This window comes from Mus pahari, chromosome 6 (assembly GCF_900095145.1).
Source record: "Mus pahari chromosome 6, PAHARI_EIJ_v1.1, whole genome shotgun sequence".
In the NCBI taxonomy this organism is placed as follows: Eukaryota; Metazoa; Chordata; class Mammalia; order Rodentia; family Muridae; genus Mus; species Mus pahari.
Genome location: NC_034595.1, coordinates 62,524,534 through 62,543,976, shown reverse-complemented (window position 1 = coordinate 62,543,976; position 19,443 = coordinate 62,524,534). Strand labels below are relative to the sequence as shown.

General features: G+C 44.1%; 1 protein-coding gene across 1 annotated transcript in view; it reads left to right on the top strand.

The window, feature by feature from the left end:
- Positions 1-12,822, top strand: part of Slc5a9 (solute carrier family 5 member 9) — a 21,972-nt gene extending 9,150 nt beyond the window's left edge. Inside the window, exons 9-13 of the mRNA XM_021200302.2 lie at positions 631-781; positions 2,530-2,698; positions 4,132-4,347; positions 7,751-7,934; positions 10,513-12,822. Coding sequence (XP_021055961.1) covers positions 631-781; positions 2,530-2,698; positions 4,132-4,347; positions 7,751-7,934; positions 10,513-10,721 — 929 coding nt within the window. The 3' untranslated portion in view covers positions 10,722-12,822. The remainder of the gene's footprint in view (positions 1-630; positions 782-2,529; positions 2,699-4,131; positions 4,348-7,750; positions 7,935-10,512) is intronic.
- Positions 12,823-19,443: the final 6,621 nt, after the last annotated feature.

The following is a 19,443-nucleotide window of genomic DNA, read 5'->3' as shown; positions in this document are numbered from 1 at the left end:
AGGAAAGGAAAGGAAAGGAAAGGAAAGGAAAGGAAAGGAAAGGAAAGGAAAGGAAAGGAAAGGAAAGGAAAGGAAAGGAAAGGAAAGGAAAAGCTACTAATCAAAAGATCATCCATTTAGACAGATAGCTACCAAACCCGGAAAAAGCCCAGGTTTCTGTCTCCAAGGCTGAGACTTCAGGTAATGACTATAATGTGATACAAAACACTTATATTTTAAAAGCATAGGAACCATATCATAAGCATTTAAAAAAGTGTTAATAGCCACCCTCTTACTCCCAGCCTCAGAGATCCACTAGAAAGTGAGACAGACATCAAGACTGCGGACATCAAGACCTCCTATCACCTTGATTCATGTACACTTTATGGTGCACAGGGGCAACCAAGGCTCAGGACGTGCCAGTGAGCCACTCGGGGCCACAAAGCAGAGGCGGAGAGTAGCCAGAACCTGGCCTTAAGCACTGCAGGTCTCCTGATTCTGTATCTTCCTTAAATGGGGCCCTCACCAGCACTCGCAGCTTCCCTTTCCCCACCCCAAGATTCCTGACTTTGTGTGACTCTGAGGCAACCCACATTGTCCTAGCAGAGCCCCTAAATGGATAGTTTCCCACTCAGCTCTGTCTCTCGCTAGGGCTTCGAGGCCTGATGATTGCTGTGATCATGGCTGCCCTCATGAGCTCGCTCACCTCCATCTTCAACAGCAGTAGCACCCTGTTTGCCATAGATGTGTGGCAGCGCTTCCGCAGGCAGGCATCGGAGCAAGAGCTGATGGTGGTAGGCAGGTAGGTGACCCCGGCTTTCAGAGGAACTCTCTCTCCTCTCCCATCCCTGCTTCCTGGGAAGACTGGCTAGTCTAGACCACAGGCTAGCTCTGTGTGACTTTGCATTAAACCCCACCCCAGAATGATGCCCCCTGTCCCTCTTTGGAATACCAAGGTCAGAGGTGTCTATCCTTACCTATTTAACTGCCTCTTGTACCAGATCCACAAGGTCACTGTGAGATGATAATGGGTGCCAAGCAGTACTTCTCAACCTAGCTAATGCTGCGACCCTTTCATACATTTCCTTGTGTGGTGGTGACCCGCAACCATAAAATTATTTTTAATACTTCATAGCTGTAATTTTTCTATTATGAACGATAATGTAAGTATTTGGTTTGCTGGATATCTGCTCTGTGACCCCCATGAAAGAGTTATTTTGAGTGCCAAAGGAATCATGACCCACAGGTTGAGAACCACCAGTGTAAACCCAGACTGACAAAATGTAAGTAGAGGGACATCTCAGCCCCTGAGGTCTTTTGAGCCAGCTCTGGCTGTTATACCAGGACAATGAGAATGCTATTGATCTCACCCACCAGACAGACCCATAACATACCTCATCTGGCACCCCGTTGTACTGGGGACACATGAATACATGATATAGCCCAGCTCTCAGGGTATCCCAGCTTACTATGAAGAGGGAACTTCAAGGGACAGTGAAGTGCAGTCTTACGGAAGATGTCTATAAAGAAGTTGTCACTGAATGACCCTTAAGCCTTGAGCATCAAGCTGTGAAAGTTGATCTTCACCTTGAATGTAGCATTTTATGTTTAACTTAGTGGTAAATGTTTTTTTTTGTTTGTTTGTTTTTTTTGTTTTTTTGTTTTTTTTCTCCGTAGACTAGGGATTTGTGTTCTGAAATCTCTGCTTCACAATTCAAGTCTTCCTGGTACTGGCTTTGGAACTAAGGAGCACATCCTTAGTGGTTAGAGATGTGAGATTAGAGACCTCACTCTCCACACTCACTGTTCCTCCCAGGGGTTTTGAGTCTACCCTACAGCCTGATCATCTGCACACTGCCAGGCAGTGACCCAGCCTCTAAGAGTAGGACAGGATAGGAAAGTAGTAGTAAGGAAGATACATGGGCAGTTACTGCTCTAACAGGGCCTGAGAAAGGCAAAGGGGGAGTCAAAAGGAGAGGAAAATATTTCAGAAGTATTCCTCTTCTCTGCGCACTAACGAGTCTATCAGGTCTCAAGTAGTGTGAGTTTGGCGCCATCTACTGGCCAAATGCATTACTGCATCCAGTCCGTCCAAGAAAAGTCCATCGGGTTTATTCATGTTTTTATAAAATCAGTCATTCGCCAAGAGTGAGGATCAGCTGAGAGGGAGTAAAAAGAAGAAGCAGAGACTCGGGGCCAATGAAAGGCTTGAGGCATTCTAGAGAAGCAAGCCACTGTAGACACTCCTGAGTGCAAAGAGGAGAGAGGCATCCTAAGCAGAGACTTTTCAGCACATGGCTGGGGTGAAAGGTATTATTCCTCATTAGTGACAGAACAATCTGAAGACATCTAGTGTGTGAAACGAGGGTTTCTTGAATTCTGGAGCTCTAAGTCCTAGGATCTTAACTGTCTAAATTTATGCATCCTAATATTTGACTAACCTACAGACCTTCTGTGGGCCAGGGACCACTTATTTTCCGTTCCTGATTCCTATTCACTCTCTCATGATCACATGCATGACACTCTCATAACCCTGTGCTCTTCCCGCAGGTTGTTCGTAGTCTTCCTGGTAGTCATCAGCATCCTTTGGATCCCCATCATCCAGAGCTCCAATAGTGGGCAGCTCTTTGACTACATCCAATCTATCACCAGCTACTTAGCCCCACCCATCACAGCCCTTTTCCTGCTGGCTATCTTCTGCAAGAGGGTCAACGAGCCTGTGAGTGAAACGCCCTGCCCCTCTCCCACACATTGCAAGGTCTGGAGTGACACTCTGTCTGTCATCTTAGCCCAAAGTCTTGGGACCTTCTGGCCAAGCCACTGCCTTCTCTAGGTTTTGCCTATTATCATCAAGTTAAGATTCTCTCAGGTGCCCAGAAAACATTTATCAATCCAAGTAGGACATCCCCAAGAATGTAATAGTTTACAAAGTTCACATGGGTTTGCCATCTTAAGCAGACAGGAAAGAAAAATCACTAAAAAAGCAATAACAGCAAAGGACAATGGCCTCTGTGAAGTGAGGAGCCAGCGAAGAAGCTCCTAAGGGAGGTGCAGGAAAGACTTCCTGGAAGAAGTGTTCATTTGAGAAGATTCCCAAAGGTCAGTGGTAGAGGAAGAGACCGCTGGGAAAGAGAGACTTGTGAAAGTTAAGGGCAGCCTGAGGTTCTGTGGCCTCTGTTCCATCTCTAAGCCTGTATCCTTCTATGCACAGTTAAAGCAGCAGCAAGGACACCAGTGTTAACCCAGTGTGAACTCCTGGGGTGATGCACACACAGCTGTCCTGTAGCTATATTGAATTCTGGCAAATGTGATGGGGGGGGGGGTAGAGATGCCAGGACAGGAACCTTGACTACATCTCAGGATGAAAAGAAGACAGTGGCCCAAATCTTCTGAAAGTGCCTTGAAAAGTTAAAGGATGTCATGTTCATGACTCCACACAGTCAGTGAGAGAACTCAAGGTCATGGCGAAGGTCGTCGTAGGAACCCTTCCCTTTATATCTCCCTAAGCAAGATGTCTACCACTTGCAAGATCTATTCTTGCTGGCATCCACAGAGCACAGCAAGGACCCATAGAATTCTGGGTGTTCCTGCTCATTCCAAAGTGCTGAATTCAAGATCGATAGCTCTTTGCTAAAATCTCAGTCATCTGACCAGTCGGTACTAGGAAAAGGTGTGGCTTAAGAACACGTGCGGTTATAATGAACGGGAGGTCTGAGCCTTTCTTTTATGAAAAGGAAGGGTGCAGCCCTGCTCTGATTTCTAATTCTCATAACAGAATTTTGCAAAGAGGCTCCTGGTGTTTCTTGCTTAAGAGAAAAACACACACCTCATTCTATTCGAATACTGAGCATCTGTGACTCAGTACTTGCCAACCTTCCTTTTCATTCCACATAAGAAAACTCTGAGACAGTGTGCTCACATCAACGGACTCAATTCAACTCTGAAGCTCATCTCCACCTCAGTTAGTGCTCTACCTGCCTTTTAAGTCAAAATACAGAGTTTTGATGGGGAACTAGGTATGATGACCGGAATTTCCCCGGTAATAAACCAGTAGGAGAGAGATGTTAGAGCACGGTGTCTCAACTTCCTAGGATCACCCTCAACTCATCCCAGTCTCCCTCCTTCCTGTCCATGTCTCCACTCTCTCCTTAGGGCGCCTTCTGGGGCCTCATGTTTGGCCTGGTCGTGGGAATACTGCGTATGATTCTGGAGTTCTCATATCCGGCCCCAGCCTGTGGGGAGATGGACAGACGGCCAGCTGTTCTGAAGGACTTCCACTACCTGTACTTTGCCCTCCTTCTCTGTGGACTGACCGCAGTCGTGATTGTCATAATCAGCTTCTTCACGGAGCCCATCCCCGATGACAAGGCAAGTGGCAGTTCCTCTGAGTCTAATGCCTGTAATCCCCCGTTGGGTTACATCCTGCTGGATTATGGTCTCACCAACTGCCAAGCAGATAGCTTTTGGAGGACATGCTCACTGGGTAGGAGTTTCCAGATGAAAAGTAACTCATTCAGTTCAAAGTTACGTATTGTCTGCTCACTGTGAGCCAGGTGTGGTGCTGGGGTTACAAAGATAAATGGTCCCTACCAACAACTGTCCCGGGGAGAGCAGTTGCCAGCACAAACTTAACCACACAAAGAGGAGGTACAGAAGAACTCAGCTTAATGAGAGGGACTAGGCACAGGTATTCAGGAGCAGGTGCACTAACAATGTCTCTCTGAGTTGGACTTAGAGATGATAGATAGATAGATAGATAGATAGATAGATAGATAGATAGATAGATACATACATACATACATACATACATACATACATACATACATAGATATGTACATGGGAAAGAAATAAGAGAGCCCCCCATCCTCTGAATACTGATGCACAAGTCACTTAAAGCCTTTCTCCTCTAGACGGTTTGGTTTACGAAGGCCATCAAAATTACTTATCACTGACTAAACAGCATAAACATCAAAAATATGTCACATCACCATCTGGAGCCTGGATGCCTGGGGTCAAGGGAGAAGCAGGTTGTTTTCATCTGAAGGCCCCTGTGTGGCTTGGACATGGCCATATTCTTCCTGAGTGTGCACATGGTCTTCCCTCTGTGTCTGTGTGGGACCTGATCCCAATAGGGCCTATCCATGCCACCTCATCTTGTCTGAATTACTTTCTAACAATACTATCACCATATATAGCTATAATCCAAGTTGTGGGAGTTAAGACTTCTACATAAAAAGTCTGATAGGACACAGTGTGGCCGCTGACAAAGCCTGTGGTAGAAGTTGGGCCCTAAAACATTGAGTGGCAGTCATTGACAGCACTCTCACCTGTGTGGTGCCTATGAGCTTGTAAAATGATCATATGACTCCCGCAAACCAGAGGGGCTCTAACAGATGAACGAGTGAGGCTGGCGCTTGCTGTGGCCAGACATGACCTCCTGCTGCCGGGTCTCTGATTTTCCCTTTTTTTGAATTCTCACTCCCCATATCAAAGCCATTCTCATCCCATCCTGGGATCATCTCTGATACTGACGTTGGCTACAGAAGTTGCGTTTTAGACCTTTGGGCCATGAAAACCAAAAAAAAGGGGGGGGGGGATAAGAAAAAGTTCAAGGACGCCATCTTTTTCCTCTGGTGATGGTGCCTCTCCACTCCCTCTCTCTTCAGACAACCTGAATAAAGAACAGTCCTCATTTCCATCCGCTGTTTCTATCTGTATTCTCTCAGCCCGCTGCTGTACCCAGAACACCGCTCAAGTTGTTCTCATTGAAGCTACACAAATTCTTGTGGCTAAAATGAATGGTTAATTCTTGTCACTATCTTATGTCAGTTCTAAGGAGAGCTAGACACCACTGACCACACCCTGGACTGTGAAGGCCTCTTCTCTACTGACATCTGGTATATTTTTGCTCGTTTCATTGTTCTAATCTCTGTTCTCTTCATGGGCTACTCTTTTACCTTAGAAAGACCTCTGAAGTATTTTACCCTAGAGCAGCTATTCTCAACCTGCTGGTCATGTGTCAAATATCCCACATAGCAGATATTTACATAACAATTCACAACAGTCCCCAAGTTACAGTTACGAAGTAGCAATAAAATAATTTTATGGAGGGGTCACCACAGCATATTAAAGGGTAGCAGCATTAGAAAGCTTGAGAACCACTGTCCCAGAATGTCCCTGGGCTACCAATGTAACCCTGTTTATGATGATCAATTTTGTCTCTTCTCTATTCACTGAACGGAAACTGAAAATCTAACTGCCTCAGGTAACATGAAGACGCATTACCTATATGATATTAGTGACACACAGAGTGAACATGAAGTTCATACACTCAGTGTGTAGAAACAGACAAGCCTCTCAGATCTCATAATCCCAGACAGAGGCACACTTGGGTCTGATACAGATGTCGCAAAGTAGGTCTGCAGAAGCAAGCAGGTGACACCTGTTTCTACATGTAACAGGGCTGCTGGCGCAGAGGAAGAGTGTTAATGAAGGAGACCCTCAGAGGCACCATCATGGTCAGGTCTAACACCACTGATACCAACTAGAAAAGCTGTGTTTTAGTCTTCTGGACCACAAAAAAAAAAAAAAAAAAGAAAGAAAGAAAGAAAGAAAGAAAGAAAGAAAGAAAGAAAGAAAGAAAGAAAGAAAGAGAAAGAAAGAACAAAAGAAAGAAAGAACAAAAGAAAGAAAGAACAAAAGAAAGAAAAGAAAAGAAAAGAAAAGAAAAGAAAAGAAAAGAAAAGAAAAGAAAAGAAAAGAAAAGAAAAGAAAGGAAAAGAAAAGAAAAAACAGAGTTGAAAGTTACCAGAACCATCGAAGAGACATAAGGCTTGGTTTTCCTTATCGAAGTTCTCAGAAACATTACAGACACTTCAAGATCATGATCATATTTGTGTGCACATTTTCCCTCTCCTCTCCTCTCCTCTCCTCTCCTCTCCTCTCCTCTCACAAAGTCCCAAACCTACTCTTGTATTTTTTTTCTCCCTTGGAGGGGTTTCAGTTCCCCATGTCATCAGCTGAGCCAAGAAACAAGAACCATGGTAGTCTCTCCTCTTCTGTTGATCCTTCCGTAAGTCACCATATCCTATGAGTTTTACTCTCCTAACATCTCCTAAGGCTGCCACCTCCTGGAATGGATGTTTGAAATGGATAGTTGAGTATTTGCCCAAGTAAATATATGCCTGGGTAAGTCCTATGTCTGGCTCTAGGCACTGCAAAGATAATCAATGCATAGATAAATGCAGAGATATTCCCTTCCTACCTGTCTTCTAGAGCACTTAATATTTCTTTCAATATTTCTTGTTTCACTTTTCATCCATTCCCAATCTGGACCATTTCAATTCAATTTGAAAGAGCCTCGAAAAAACCTAGCTTACAGATCCTTCTCTTTGACTAAAGGCTGCAGTAGCTCTTGCTGGCTTTCAAGTTTGTTCTTGCCAGCAATCAGCTCCTCCCCTGGAACTTCAAAGCTTCTCACTGGTGGTCAGGCACCTGCTTCCTGTCTAGGCTTACTTCTCCCAGGCTGAGCTCCAAGCTCCCGAGGAAATCCTGACCCAGATCTCAATCCCAGCACCTAACGTAGGCCTGACAGAAAGTGGCTACTCAAGAAAGACTCATATTTGAAGAAAAGGGAAAGCAATGTGGCTTCCCCAGCCTCCCCTTTGTTCTTCAGCCTATTTACTATTGTTCTGTTGCTCCCATGAAGGAGGCGTCCTTCTCCACAGCAGGACTGTCCTCTGACTCCAAATATTGTTTCTTCTTTTTCTAGCTTGCTCGCCTAACCTGGTGGACGAGGAACCGAGCCATATCTGACCTGCAGAAGAAAACCTCTGTGAGTGTGAACAAGACAGAGGGTGACAACGCTCCAGGACTGGCAGGGAGGCCCGTGGTAGAGGGCCCTGCAGGAGATGAGGAAGAAGCAATAACCACCCAGGGGCCTGAACAACCAGGAGGTAGGTTGAGTGCATCTTGGGCAACATAACGGGGCATAAAGGAGGTTGAGGACAAATATAATCCCCCAAGGACCAATTTCCTGGTTACTGGGGATGTAGAACTCGGAGAAAATCCAATCAAAATCACCCTTTCACTTTCCCATGTTACTATTAAACCAGTTAAAACAGATGAAAGTCTAAAAACTGACTTGATACCTCATGAGGTGGCTACCCATTTACCAGAGGGTCTAACCAACAGCCTAACAGAAGAAACCTATGGGCAGGAAACTGAACAGCATTACACCTATTGAGTTTACTCCATGTGGAAGGTAGCATGGTTTCCCCTCATGGGAAAAGTGTAGAACATGCCCATGCACTTGTGTTGTTGTCATAGGGATGTTGCAGAAAAATGGTTACTTTTCTGCCAGGTTCTTTGAGCTACTCATGCCTTCCCAGAGGTTGTTAAATGTGTTAGGATAGTACATTGATTAAATCAAAGCCACAATGTGCCAGTTGACAATATCATGAGGTCACAACCTTCCTGTAGTGAGATTCAATAAGAATATTAAGGCATCACAATGATAGAATGACATCATTATTGAGATTTTTTTCAGTTATAATATTCCCAAGGAAAAAATTTTAAATTTCAAAAGTCACATCAGTTGCAAGTCCAAAGTCAATTATCTTCCCCTTATGAGGTAGAAATTTAATAAAATGTAAGTGCTGTGCTTATTTCCAGCCCTAGTTAGATAGAGGCTCACTGTCTAGATGGAGCTGATATTCTCTCACCAGCTGCTTTACATAAATTTAGGCAAAACTACCTCAGACTTCAGAACGCCTAGGTGTTGTACCTGCCTCTGCAGTGCCAATCTTTCTGTAACTGCAGGAAGTTAAACCAGACCCCTAGCAAAGCATCAGTGCTGGACCTGCACGTTTGTCAATACTCTGCCTCCCAGTTCTTCTGCACTCACTGGGTCTGAAACCCTGCATTGCCCCTCGGGCCTGAATGGAGACACACTTTTTGAGGCCCTTCACCTTCATTCAAGGTCCTCATACTATACAAATGACAACTCTCTAGTAGCTAACAATACCATGAGCTGCAGAGCCACAAACATCTCAGGCTCAATACTTCTTGCCCAGGCAGTGGCGCTCAAAGGTCAGTGGAGCAGCCTGAAAGGGAGAAATATTCTCTCTCATCATCACCACATTAGACACAGAGATGCTCATTTCAGAGGCACCACAGGCCAAAGCCACTATTTCTGGACTTAGGTTCAGTGTGTTTTGCTTGGCAAAATGTAGCTTCATTTTTCCTTTGCAAGTTTTATAACCATGTACCTGATTTTGAATGGGTCTTAAAACTGCTCACCCCCACACATACACTGTTGTAAACTGACTTTGGCTCCTACAGAATGTATGAGCTGAAAAGACCATCCTTCAAGCAGTTGTGTAGGTGAAGCAGCTGTGAGAAAAGAGTGTTTCCAGAGGGGCAAAACAGTCCAAGGCTGGACCCCAGAGACAGATAGACAAAAAGTTACAGAGACAGAGACAGAGACAGAGACAGAGACAGAGACAGAGACAGAGACAGAGACAGACTGGCTCCTTGCTGGTCCCGGGGTTCAGAACAAACAGTTCCTGTTGATACAAAGGAAAGCCTGATCCCTGTGAGCAGCTGCACCTAAGAGAGGAAAGTGAGCCTCTGAGTCCAGGGAGCCATGGACTCAGAAAGTGAGCCATGATGTCCAGGGAAAATACAGCCTCCATGCCTCAAGCCCAACCCTATTACAAAACACCACTGTGGAGGAATGAGCGGGACAGGGAAGGCATCTGCTTATGGAATGGATCCTTATATAAACAAAGAAACCTCAAAACAGGAGGGAAGCAGCCTCTTTAAGTTTAGCTTTTGTGAGCTGTGTATTCCAAGCTCAGCAGCTCTCTTCATAATGCTAGCCTGGCCTGAAATTCCTTAGGTACCTGAACATTTGGACATCACTCGTATAGCCTTGCCCAGGTCTAGCACTCATAGCCCTGACAGTGTTTTAACCACCATTCTCATTAGATGCCTAAACAACTCTTAGAATAATGCAGGGCATGTCATAAGGCATGTGAAGGAGAAAGCACCTGCCATGAAGGGAATGCATTATTTATGCATAGCCTTGTGCAAGGCCGAGGGCAGACCTGGATAGGCTGCTAGGTTCCTGACCTCCAGTTCAATGTCAGGCCCCATGTGCAGGCGAATGAGTCTGTCTGGCTTAGATGTTCCCTTTCTGGGTAAAATAGGCTCTTTTCTGTCCCCACTCTGTACTGGTGCTCTGAATGACAAAAACATGATGCTAGCTAGCTCCAACACACTATCTCTGTGATGAAATGCTTCTCAGCTCTGACCATTTAGATGCTATTGCCAAGTGCACAGTTCACCCTAGAGATCAAACTTATCACCCATCCTGTGCCTTACAAAGTGTCCTCCCCAAGTGTACCGCACTCCTTCCTTCCATGTCTTACCATCCCCCACCCTCTCATCCCTTGTCCAACCTTCTCTTTCTCTTTCCTGTCTTCTTCCCTTGTCCCTTCTCCTCCTTTTCTCTTATGGCCTGCCACCCAGCCCTACACAGGTCTTGGGGGAAATGGCTGTGGAACTGGTTCTGCGGACTCTCAGGAGCCCCACAGCAAGCCCTGAGCCCAGCTGAGAAGGCTGTGCTGGAACAGAAGCTGACCAGCATCGAGGAGGAGCCCCTCTGGAGACGTGTCTGCAACATCAACGCCATCATCCTGCTGGCCATCAACATCTTTCTCTGGGGCTATTTTGCCTGACTCTACAGACTAGGATTTAGTTGAAATGAGTAAGAACCCCTGAACCCTGGTCAGTCCCCAAGACCAGAGGCAGGCTCTCTTTCCAGCTTGCTGGGCTAACTGCAGACCAGAGAGACTGAGCGTGAAAGAGCCTGTGAGGAGCATCCAGTCCTATACGCTTGTCAAGTGGAAATACGAAGGACTAGAGAGATCACTAGGATCGCCCAAGGTCACACAGTAGGACTCACACTGGGTCTCTAATTCCAGCTCTCTTTCTACTATACTGCCCTGTAATCCTACCTCAAAAAAAAAAAATTATCCCCTCAGTTTATTCAACAGTCTGTATATCTTCTGGTTAGACACATAGTAAAATAATGGGTAGAGAGTTTTATAAAAATTATCCATGTACACTGGGTTTTCCATTTCTCTTAACCTTGTTCCCTTTCTGCTTCCTGTCTCCCTCTCCCTTTGCCTCCTTAGCTCCCAGTAAGATGAGTCCAGTGAGGAGGGTCTTATCATGCCATTGGTTGCCAGTGTGCCTGCCAATCCCATTACAGCAAAGAGCACAGGTATGGAGACAAGTGCTCCAAGACCAGGATTCTCCTTGACACAACTCTACTTCTACTTCTGCCCCAACACCCTCTCCATATCCTAGGAACTTAGAGCCCAGCTGGAGAAATAAAATGTGTTAAAACAAAAGGAATCAAAGAGCCCTAGGGAGCAGAGCAGAGAGCCTGGGGAGGGGCATACCATAGCCCTTATCCCTCTGCCTTTACTTGTCAAGACTCCTTCCCTGAAATATACCAGAGACGGTGTCCTTAAGCAACTTCCCGGGAAGATTTCCAAATTCCTCACACTGTCAAGGTCCCACTCAGTCCCCACAATGGATACGCTGTCTCCTTGTGGCCCTTACCACACTGTCCTGTAGTGCTATTTACCTTGTAGAGGGTGCATGCCTAGGAGCATGGATCAATGGTGATCCCCAATCTGTCTTTGTACCTATCAACAAAAGAAGGCAATAGATGCTTGTTGGATTCATGCACTCTTACAGGCCCTGTACCTTTTGTGCTCCGGATGGTGGGGAAGAGAGTTGTGGAGTTGCCTTCTGGAGAGGCAACCTTGAGATATCAGAAGCAGCTGAGTCTCATGCGTGTAGGCTGAATGGTACAGATGAAGCTGAAAATGACCCTTCTCCCTCTTCTCTGGTCCTCTGCAATGTACTTTTGATCACCATGTCAATGATTGCTCATTCTAACTGAAGACAAATAAAACTCCATTTCATTGATCTGCAGACACAGTTGTATCTCTGAACCGCTGATCTTACAGCTGCCTCCAAATTTTCCATTCAGTGACTTTCTGACCTCACTGACTCTTTTGAATCAGAGACTGCACTAAGCTGGGCCATCTGAGAAGCTGTACTCTCCAGCAGCGTACTGTAAGAACCAGAACATTTCTAATTCAGCTCTTATAATGAAGTGCAAGGTAGTGTAAAGGCAAGAGCCCCACGTTGGGAGTCAGGTCACCTGAGTTCTGCTCCCAGCTCCCCAGATCTGAATAAATGGGAGAATTTCAAAAACTACTTGTTCATGCGATGGTGAGGTTGTGAGTGGAGACAGAGTCAGATGTAAACAATAAAATGGTGTGGCAAGAAGCTTATGGATGAATGTCAGCTCTGAAAAGAACCTCCAGAAAAAAAGAAGCCTTCAGTGGGGTTGGGACATAGAATCCTACAGGGTGTCAGCAGTTACTGTAGTCCATTGAAATGAAATATATTGCACAGGTGGTGAGCAAGTTGGCTTTGACATAGGTAGGTGCACAGAATCATGGAGTTAGCCTGGCCTAGCTGCCTTGAGAGGCCTGGGCCATGGGTTTTTCAGGGTAGAGTCCATGGTTCCTGGTGCACAATGTGCCTTCCATTTCCTGAGAGACTGAGGCACTCCCTCAGGCAGTGAAACTTTCAAGCTGCTTTATGTTTCTCTGTATGTTCTCTTGGAAGTTGGGGAAGCATGGAAGGATAATTGGTTTTAGACATTAATTTTGTGTACCCTGTAAATTTTGCAAATATCATTGTATCCTGACAATAACAACTATGCTGATCCTTTATCAGGATAAAGGTATAAAAAGTCCGATTGCTTTCAATAAAACTATCACAGCCTCAGTCTTGCTGTGCCCCCTGCAAATGTCCTGGTTTAATTCCCAGAGGTCAATATCATGTATCTTTGGCCCAGTAAGTAAACTCTGGAGCTAGAGGACAGGACATTTGGAATCCTAAACCCACCCCAAGTCTCTATTGGCTCTACCATGGGCTCACAAATTGCCCTCAAGAAAGAGAGAGAGAGAGAGAGAGAGAGAGAGAGAGAGAGAGAGAGAGAGTGTGTGTGTGTGTGTGTGTGTGTGTGTGTGTGTGTGTGTGTGTGTGTGTGTGTGTGTGTGTATCTATTCATAAATGTGTTTGTCTCACTTTTGCCATCTAAAGGACACTAGGGTCTCTCCCACCAAACCACCATTCCCCTGTCTTAACCACTGTTCGTGTGGCACCTTCTATCTGGAACACTCAACCTTTGACTCCCTCCCCTGTACCTCCTAGCTCCTGCTCATCTCAGGAACCATCTCTTCCAATAACTTACTGATGCCTCCCACCCAGTGGGAGTCTGTGTGCCTCTGAGTTCCCACATGCTGTATTATCTCAACCATAAGAATCTTATGCTCACGTCACAATTTCTCTTCTATCTTCTTTGTTATAGATCAGTGCTCTTTATAGTTGGGCACTGGGTTCATCCAGGGACTACATATATCAGAAAACCTAGTAAATGCTCAAAAAACAATCCAGTGAATAAGTGAATATTAAATTATGGAGTATATTTAAAATTCATAAATTCACTACATAATATATTTTGCCTCTTAATTTTTCTGATTTCTAATCATAACCCAGAGCAATAATTAGGAGCAGCTGTCTATACAACCTTTGGGGTTACAAAATCCTGCTGGGCATGAAGATTCATAAAATTCCTACAAACTTCTAGAGGTTGGTAGGCAAGTATTGCCACCTTTGCAGAGAAGATAGTCACTGCCAGGTGAGCTTCAAAACAGCACGAGTAGAAGCAAAGAAACCTTCGCATTAAGAATTACAATATATTTGGAGGCATATCAGCTACAAATAAAACATATTTTAAAGGTGGTGAGCAAGTCAGCTTTGACATACATGGGGCTGGAGGACAGGACATTTGGAATCCTGCACTCACCCCAAGGTCTTGGGTGGGTCTACCCTGGGCACACAAATTGGTAGATAGTCTCCAAAGTGGCACATCAGCCTCCCCACACTACAGTACTTCTGTATCCCCTTTACAACCTTGTCACCCCACCAGGCTTTCTGTTTCTAACAAGTCCCTGTTCTCAGTCTCGGGCTCTGCCTGCTTACCTGTGAGCAGGCAAGAAGTCACCCAGCCTATGTTATGTGGTACTTCAGCATTGTTCGAGGCTTCAGTATGGACACTGGGAGTGTGTGTGTGTGTGTGTGTGTGTGTGTGTGTGTGTGTGTGTGTAAATATAGTAAAAACATTCTACCAGCCCATCTGAAAGGAAACTGCTAGTCCTTTGTGCCTGTTGGCGGCTCTTACAACCATTTACGGGTCCTTACTTCAGCTTGAGAGACAGAAGGTCAAAGCTGGCATCATAGGTTGGTTTTGCTATTTGCTTTGTGATGCTCCTTGCTGCACTTACTTCAATCTCTTCATCCCTTAATTGAGAATTATTATAAAGGTTAAATCTTCTCAAGCATGACATCACATATTTCTAACTTGATCCCACACATAAAAAAGGCAGAGTCCATGGGGTGGTAAGGAGGTGAACAGGGGGAACAAGTCCATGACAGGCTAGGCAGTAACAGCACAAACAATGTCACGGTGGAGAGTTATTTCCAGAGTGGAAATGGCTTTGCCACAAGCAATCCGAACATTAAGTAGGAGCTTTGTACTGTGAAGGGACAGTTTCAAAACAAAGACTGTGCTTAAAAGCATCAAGAATAAAATGCTTTAGAGATGATTTGCAATTGAGCTTGGACCACAAAAAGCACTCTGTTTAACATGGGAGACATACAGTGATGTCCCCAGGTGTGAGAGTTCACATCAGTCAGAAGAGGTGGAAGCTGCTGGAAGGCTAGACAAGAGCAGGGTAGGTTTTCCATTAACCTAGAAGGAAAGCCACTCTATACTCCCAGCAGTGAGATGACTGTAATTTTCTCCTTTCTCCAGGGTAAAAAGTTGGGAGAACTTTAAAGGTTATATATAAATATAAATCCTAGTGACTTAAATTGAGGTAGTTACACTTTATGTTCATATTTCAAAATCAAATCTCAGCTTTAGCCCAGATTCACAGAGTAGAAATGTCGGACTTTTTACTATGATCTTATATTAAATCTACAACTTTTGCTGAAAGGAAAAAAGGAACGTTCTATGCCTTACCTCTTGAATAGAATGTCAAGTACTGCCCCATCTCTTAGTGTGGTCTGCATATAAATTTCAGAATTATAGATGTCTGGAATGGGAGGTCCCCTGGAGGTCCCTGCAGAACCCTCTTGTTCTCCTAGCCTGGGTCAGAGCTTTTCTGACATCTTCCACACTCTGTTCAAAGCCTCTCTTTACACACTCCTGTGAAGAGCTAACAGCCTCCTGAGGGGCAGCATCCATCACCCACCTGGGTCAAATTTGCAGTTAAATGTGCAGTTTTCAGCCCAAACAAACGGTATGAAAGAGAGCTCAAGTAAATGATCCATTCCAAAATTTGATCCCAACTACTGATGATTTCTTTCTGAAAAAAAAAATCTAGGAAAGTGTAAACTTGTTGCAGAAGTACACATTTATCTGAGATTAAAAGTATAGGCACAGAAAGAAAATTGATGGCTTAAAAACCTCCCTAATTATTTGACAGAGAGTACCTCCCACCTCTGTATCATCCCTCTCCTGCTACTCTCAACCTCATTCTGAGATGCTGTCTTTAACAAAGAAACAAAGGTTGAAGAGTTGAAGGACTACTTCCTGAGGGCCCTGCCTCTATGCCTCCACACTAATCCCTGACCTCAGACTTCTAACTGAACATTCAGCGCCCGCCCACCCCCACCCCTCCCTCGAAGTATCCACTTTCAGGGCATTCTTTGTGGATGCTCTTCTTTTCCAGGCTTATGTAACAACAGTAAAAGATATATATTGTCATCATAGAGAAAATATAGACCAGGCAAATAAAGAGAGCAGGCATTGAAAGTAAAGAGCAAACCACCTTGGGAACACATCAAAGGACTAGAATTAGAGATGCCTCCATGAGAAAATATTTATCTTGACATTTAACTCTACTTTGTGAGGTTTCTGTGCAACAAACTACAGTGAATTGCATTTGACTCCAGGTTGGGGTACAAAGCAAGGGAACTAAGTAAAAGGACATGCATTTTGGGGGTGCAATGAAGAAGCTGATGTGACTGACACACAGTGGGAGGAGAATAAGCCAGATGAGACAGGAGAGAAGCAAGCCATGTCACTGATGACCTTGGGGACCAACATGACAATGATGATGCAAAGGTGAGTTGTACTAGAGATGGTAGAAGGAATGAGTACATCCAGGCAGCATCTTATTTCTTTAGTAATAGTGTTCTGGCAACAGAGGGAATTGTGGAGTCAGAGGTTACTATAAGATGGGGATTCATGAGGCTGTTACAGTACCATGAGAAAGAATTAAAAGGCATATCAGCACATGCTTGACAAACAACATGTGGTAGAGAACTATGAAGTCGTGATGAGAAATTAACTTGTGCTATACACAACAGTATAAATGGACTTATAAGGCACTATGCTTGATGGAATAAGCCAGACAGACACATAGGGCATGATTTCACTTACACGAGATACATAAGATAGATAAAGTCAGAGAAGTTACCAGACATGTCAGAGAGAAAGGAACAAAGGATATATGGAGAACACCCAAAGATGTGATGATGAGTATCAGCCATAGGCAGAAGGGAGAACTTGATTTTCATCATAAACTGAACTACACTATTTGTTACCATTAAATAAAAATAATAAATAAATAATAGTATAACTACTTTATGTGATGCCCAATTAATATGTAAATTTTATGTACAACTTTAAATTTTAATGTGCAAGCTAAAAGTTTAAAAATCAAAATAAAATTTAAAAATTAGTACACGTAACAAAAAAGATATCTTCATTGGAATGGGAGCTTGGATTGGGGCAGCTGTAAGGAAGAGGAGGACAGAGAGAATTGAATTAAATGGAGCATTCCACAGCAATCCACAGACTCAGTGTGCAGTGGAAAAGAGGACAGAGAACATCTCAGCCTTCAGTCCTGGAAAATGCTAGATCCTCATAGATGCAGGGTATAGATCTGGTCTGGATGGGGAAGAAAAAAACACAAGTTCACACAAGTCCATTGATTCATAGATACTGTGAAGGCCTCATTAGTATTGGCAAAAAGATGCCTGGATATCCTTCTGGGGCTTGGTGGAGAAATGAAGGCTGTAACTCTATAAACTCTACTTGGGAAAAACACTAGCTGTCTTACACACTTAGCTCTGGATCTGCATCTTTATTAGGGGAGAAGTGGTGATGTTTGTTGGTGATGTAGTAATTGGAAAAACAGAGAGATACTTCAGACATCCTGTGGAGGAAACGGGAAAAGAAGGCAGAGCTCGTCCCTGTCCAGCCACACTTCTAATGTGTTTGTATCAAAATACTATAATAAAACTTGGTGTGGAGTGGGAATAGGGAGGACACTGGGGATGTGTCAGCAGGTTCTCCAAGAAAAGATCTGGAGGGCTGGAGAGATAGCTCTGTTGTTAAGAGTACTGGCTACGACTCCAGATAACCATAGTTCAATTCCTAGCACCCATAAGGTAGGTAGCTCAGATCGATGTATTTAGTTTCAGGGAAATCCATCATCCTCTTCTGGCCTCTTTAGGTACTGCATGCATATAGTGCACTTTCTCACATGTAGGTAAAACACTCATTTACATAAAATTTAATTTAATTTAAAAAAGAAGAAATGGAAGACTTGGAACCATGGGTACGGGCGGCTGTAGACAGAGGCAGCCTCACCTACCAGATTGGTCAGGAGCTACCTACCCTAGCTGTAGATCCTTCTTACTAGAGGACTGGCAATGTGGAAGGCAGCATAAATTCCAGAGGCTAATAAATACAAAGACATTGACCACTTCAGCCTCATAAATCAACTCTGCTGTGCCAGAGATCCTAGAGTCAAGGCCTGCATCAGACCTGGATCTCAGTTTGACATCTCTATCCAGTCCTTTACTCTTCCCTCCCCCTCACTGGGAAGGATCCAGAAGTATTCCCTTATCAGCATTCTTTACTCTCACAGCAGTCTCAGAGGCTTAGATGGAACCAGAATGGGGAACCAGGCTCATTGATCTCTTCATCTGCCTGTATAATACTTGCCGTCATCCCATGCCATGCCTCTGTGATTTCTGGAGATAGGCTCTAGCTAAACCACAAAACTTTCCATTTCCTACACTTTGAGGGGAGTAGCTAATGGCTATCTTCTGTTTTTCAAGACAGAGTAGTAATAAGCTTCAATTAACCCAGTCAGACAAATAACAAAAAGGCTATCATGTGTTCTACACATAACTCCTTCCAACCTGCCCTACAGACACCCACAGCAGAAACCATTAGTCCTTGTGTGTTTTATTTTCTCTCTTCAGCACCCCTGAAGTGTTTGCTGATATTTGAAATCTGGTAATAATTGTTGGCCCCTAGCTATGTTTCTGAATCTTCAGCCAAGTTCATGGTCATCCCATTTTCTGAGTCAGACAGTCTAATCAACTACCCTGCTCTAAATAGTCTTGCTTCTAGACATAAAAGAGGAAGGCAAAAAACATCTCTTTCAACTCCAGGGCCACAAAACTTTTAGGAAAATGTGTCCAGTGAAAACACTGTATGGTCACAGAAGAGAGGTGACACTGATCAAAATAAATATATTTGGGACTTCTATGCAAGGACATGCATGGATAGAATGAGCCAAGATTGGGAAAAGGGGAGCTCCCATTCAGAACATAGATATGTGGTGCATAGCTTCATTGATTTAGTTTTCTTGTTTCTGTCTTTGAATCACAGCAAGCTATGCACCACATATCTTTTAAATTAATCTCATCTCAGGTCTCTTCAGAAAGGTAAAAATGCACAAGCTCTTATAAATAAAAGAAATTTCAAATGAATTAATAAGTTATAGTTAGAGCTGTATGAGAAACAGAGGTCGGTATCCACCAGGCACTCACTGCACAGCAGCCATGTTTTATCCTTGCCATGGTATGAAGGCCTTGGTGCACAGTAAGAATGAGGCTCTCACAGTGGCGACTATAGTAACCCTATAGTTAAACATTATTTCCTCTTTTTCAGATCAGGGAAGGGAGGAGGAGACCAGTTAGCCAACAATACATACTGTCTGTAGAAATTTGAAGGTTCTGAGGAAGTCCGTCTCTACTCCTCCCACACAGCTGTAAGATAAAAGAATTCAAGAATCATTGGCCAGATAGACAGGACTGGAATAACAACCAGACTCTGAGGATCCTCTATATCATACCTAGATAATCTGGAGAGCAAAGTCAAGTTCTGAAAGGGAAAGACGAACACCAAAACACCAGAAAAAAAAAAAAAAGATAAAAGAACCAAATTGAGACAAGCTTATAACTTCAATTTTTCAAAACTCTGCTTTTAATGAAGGTTCT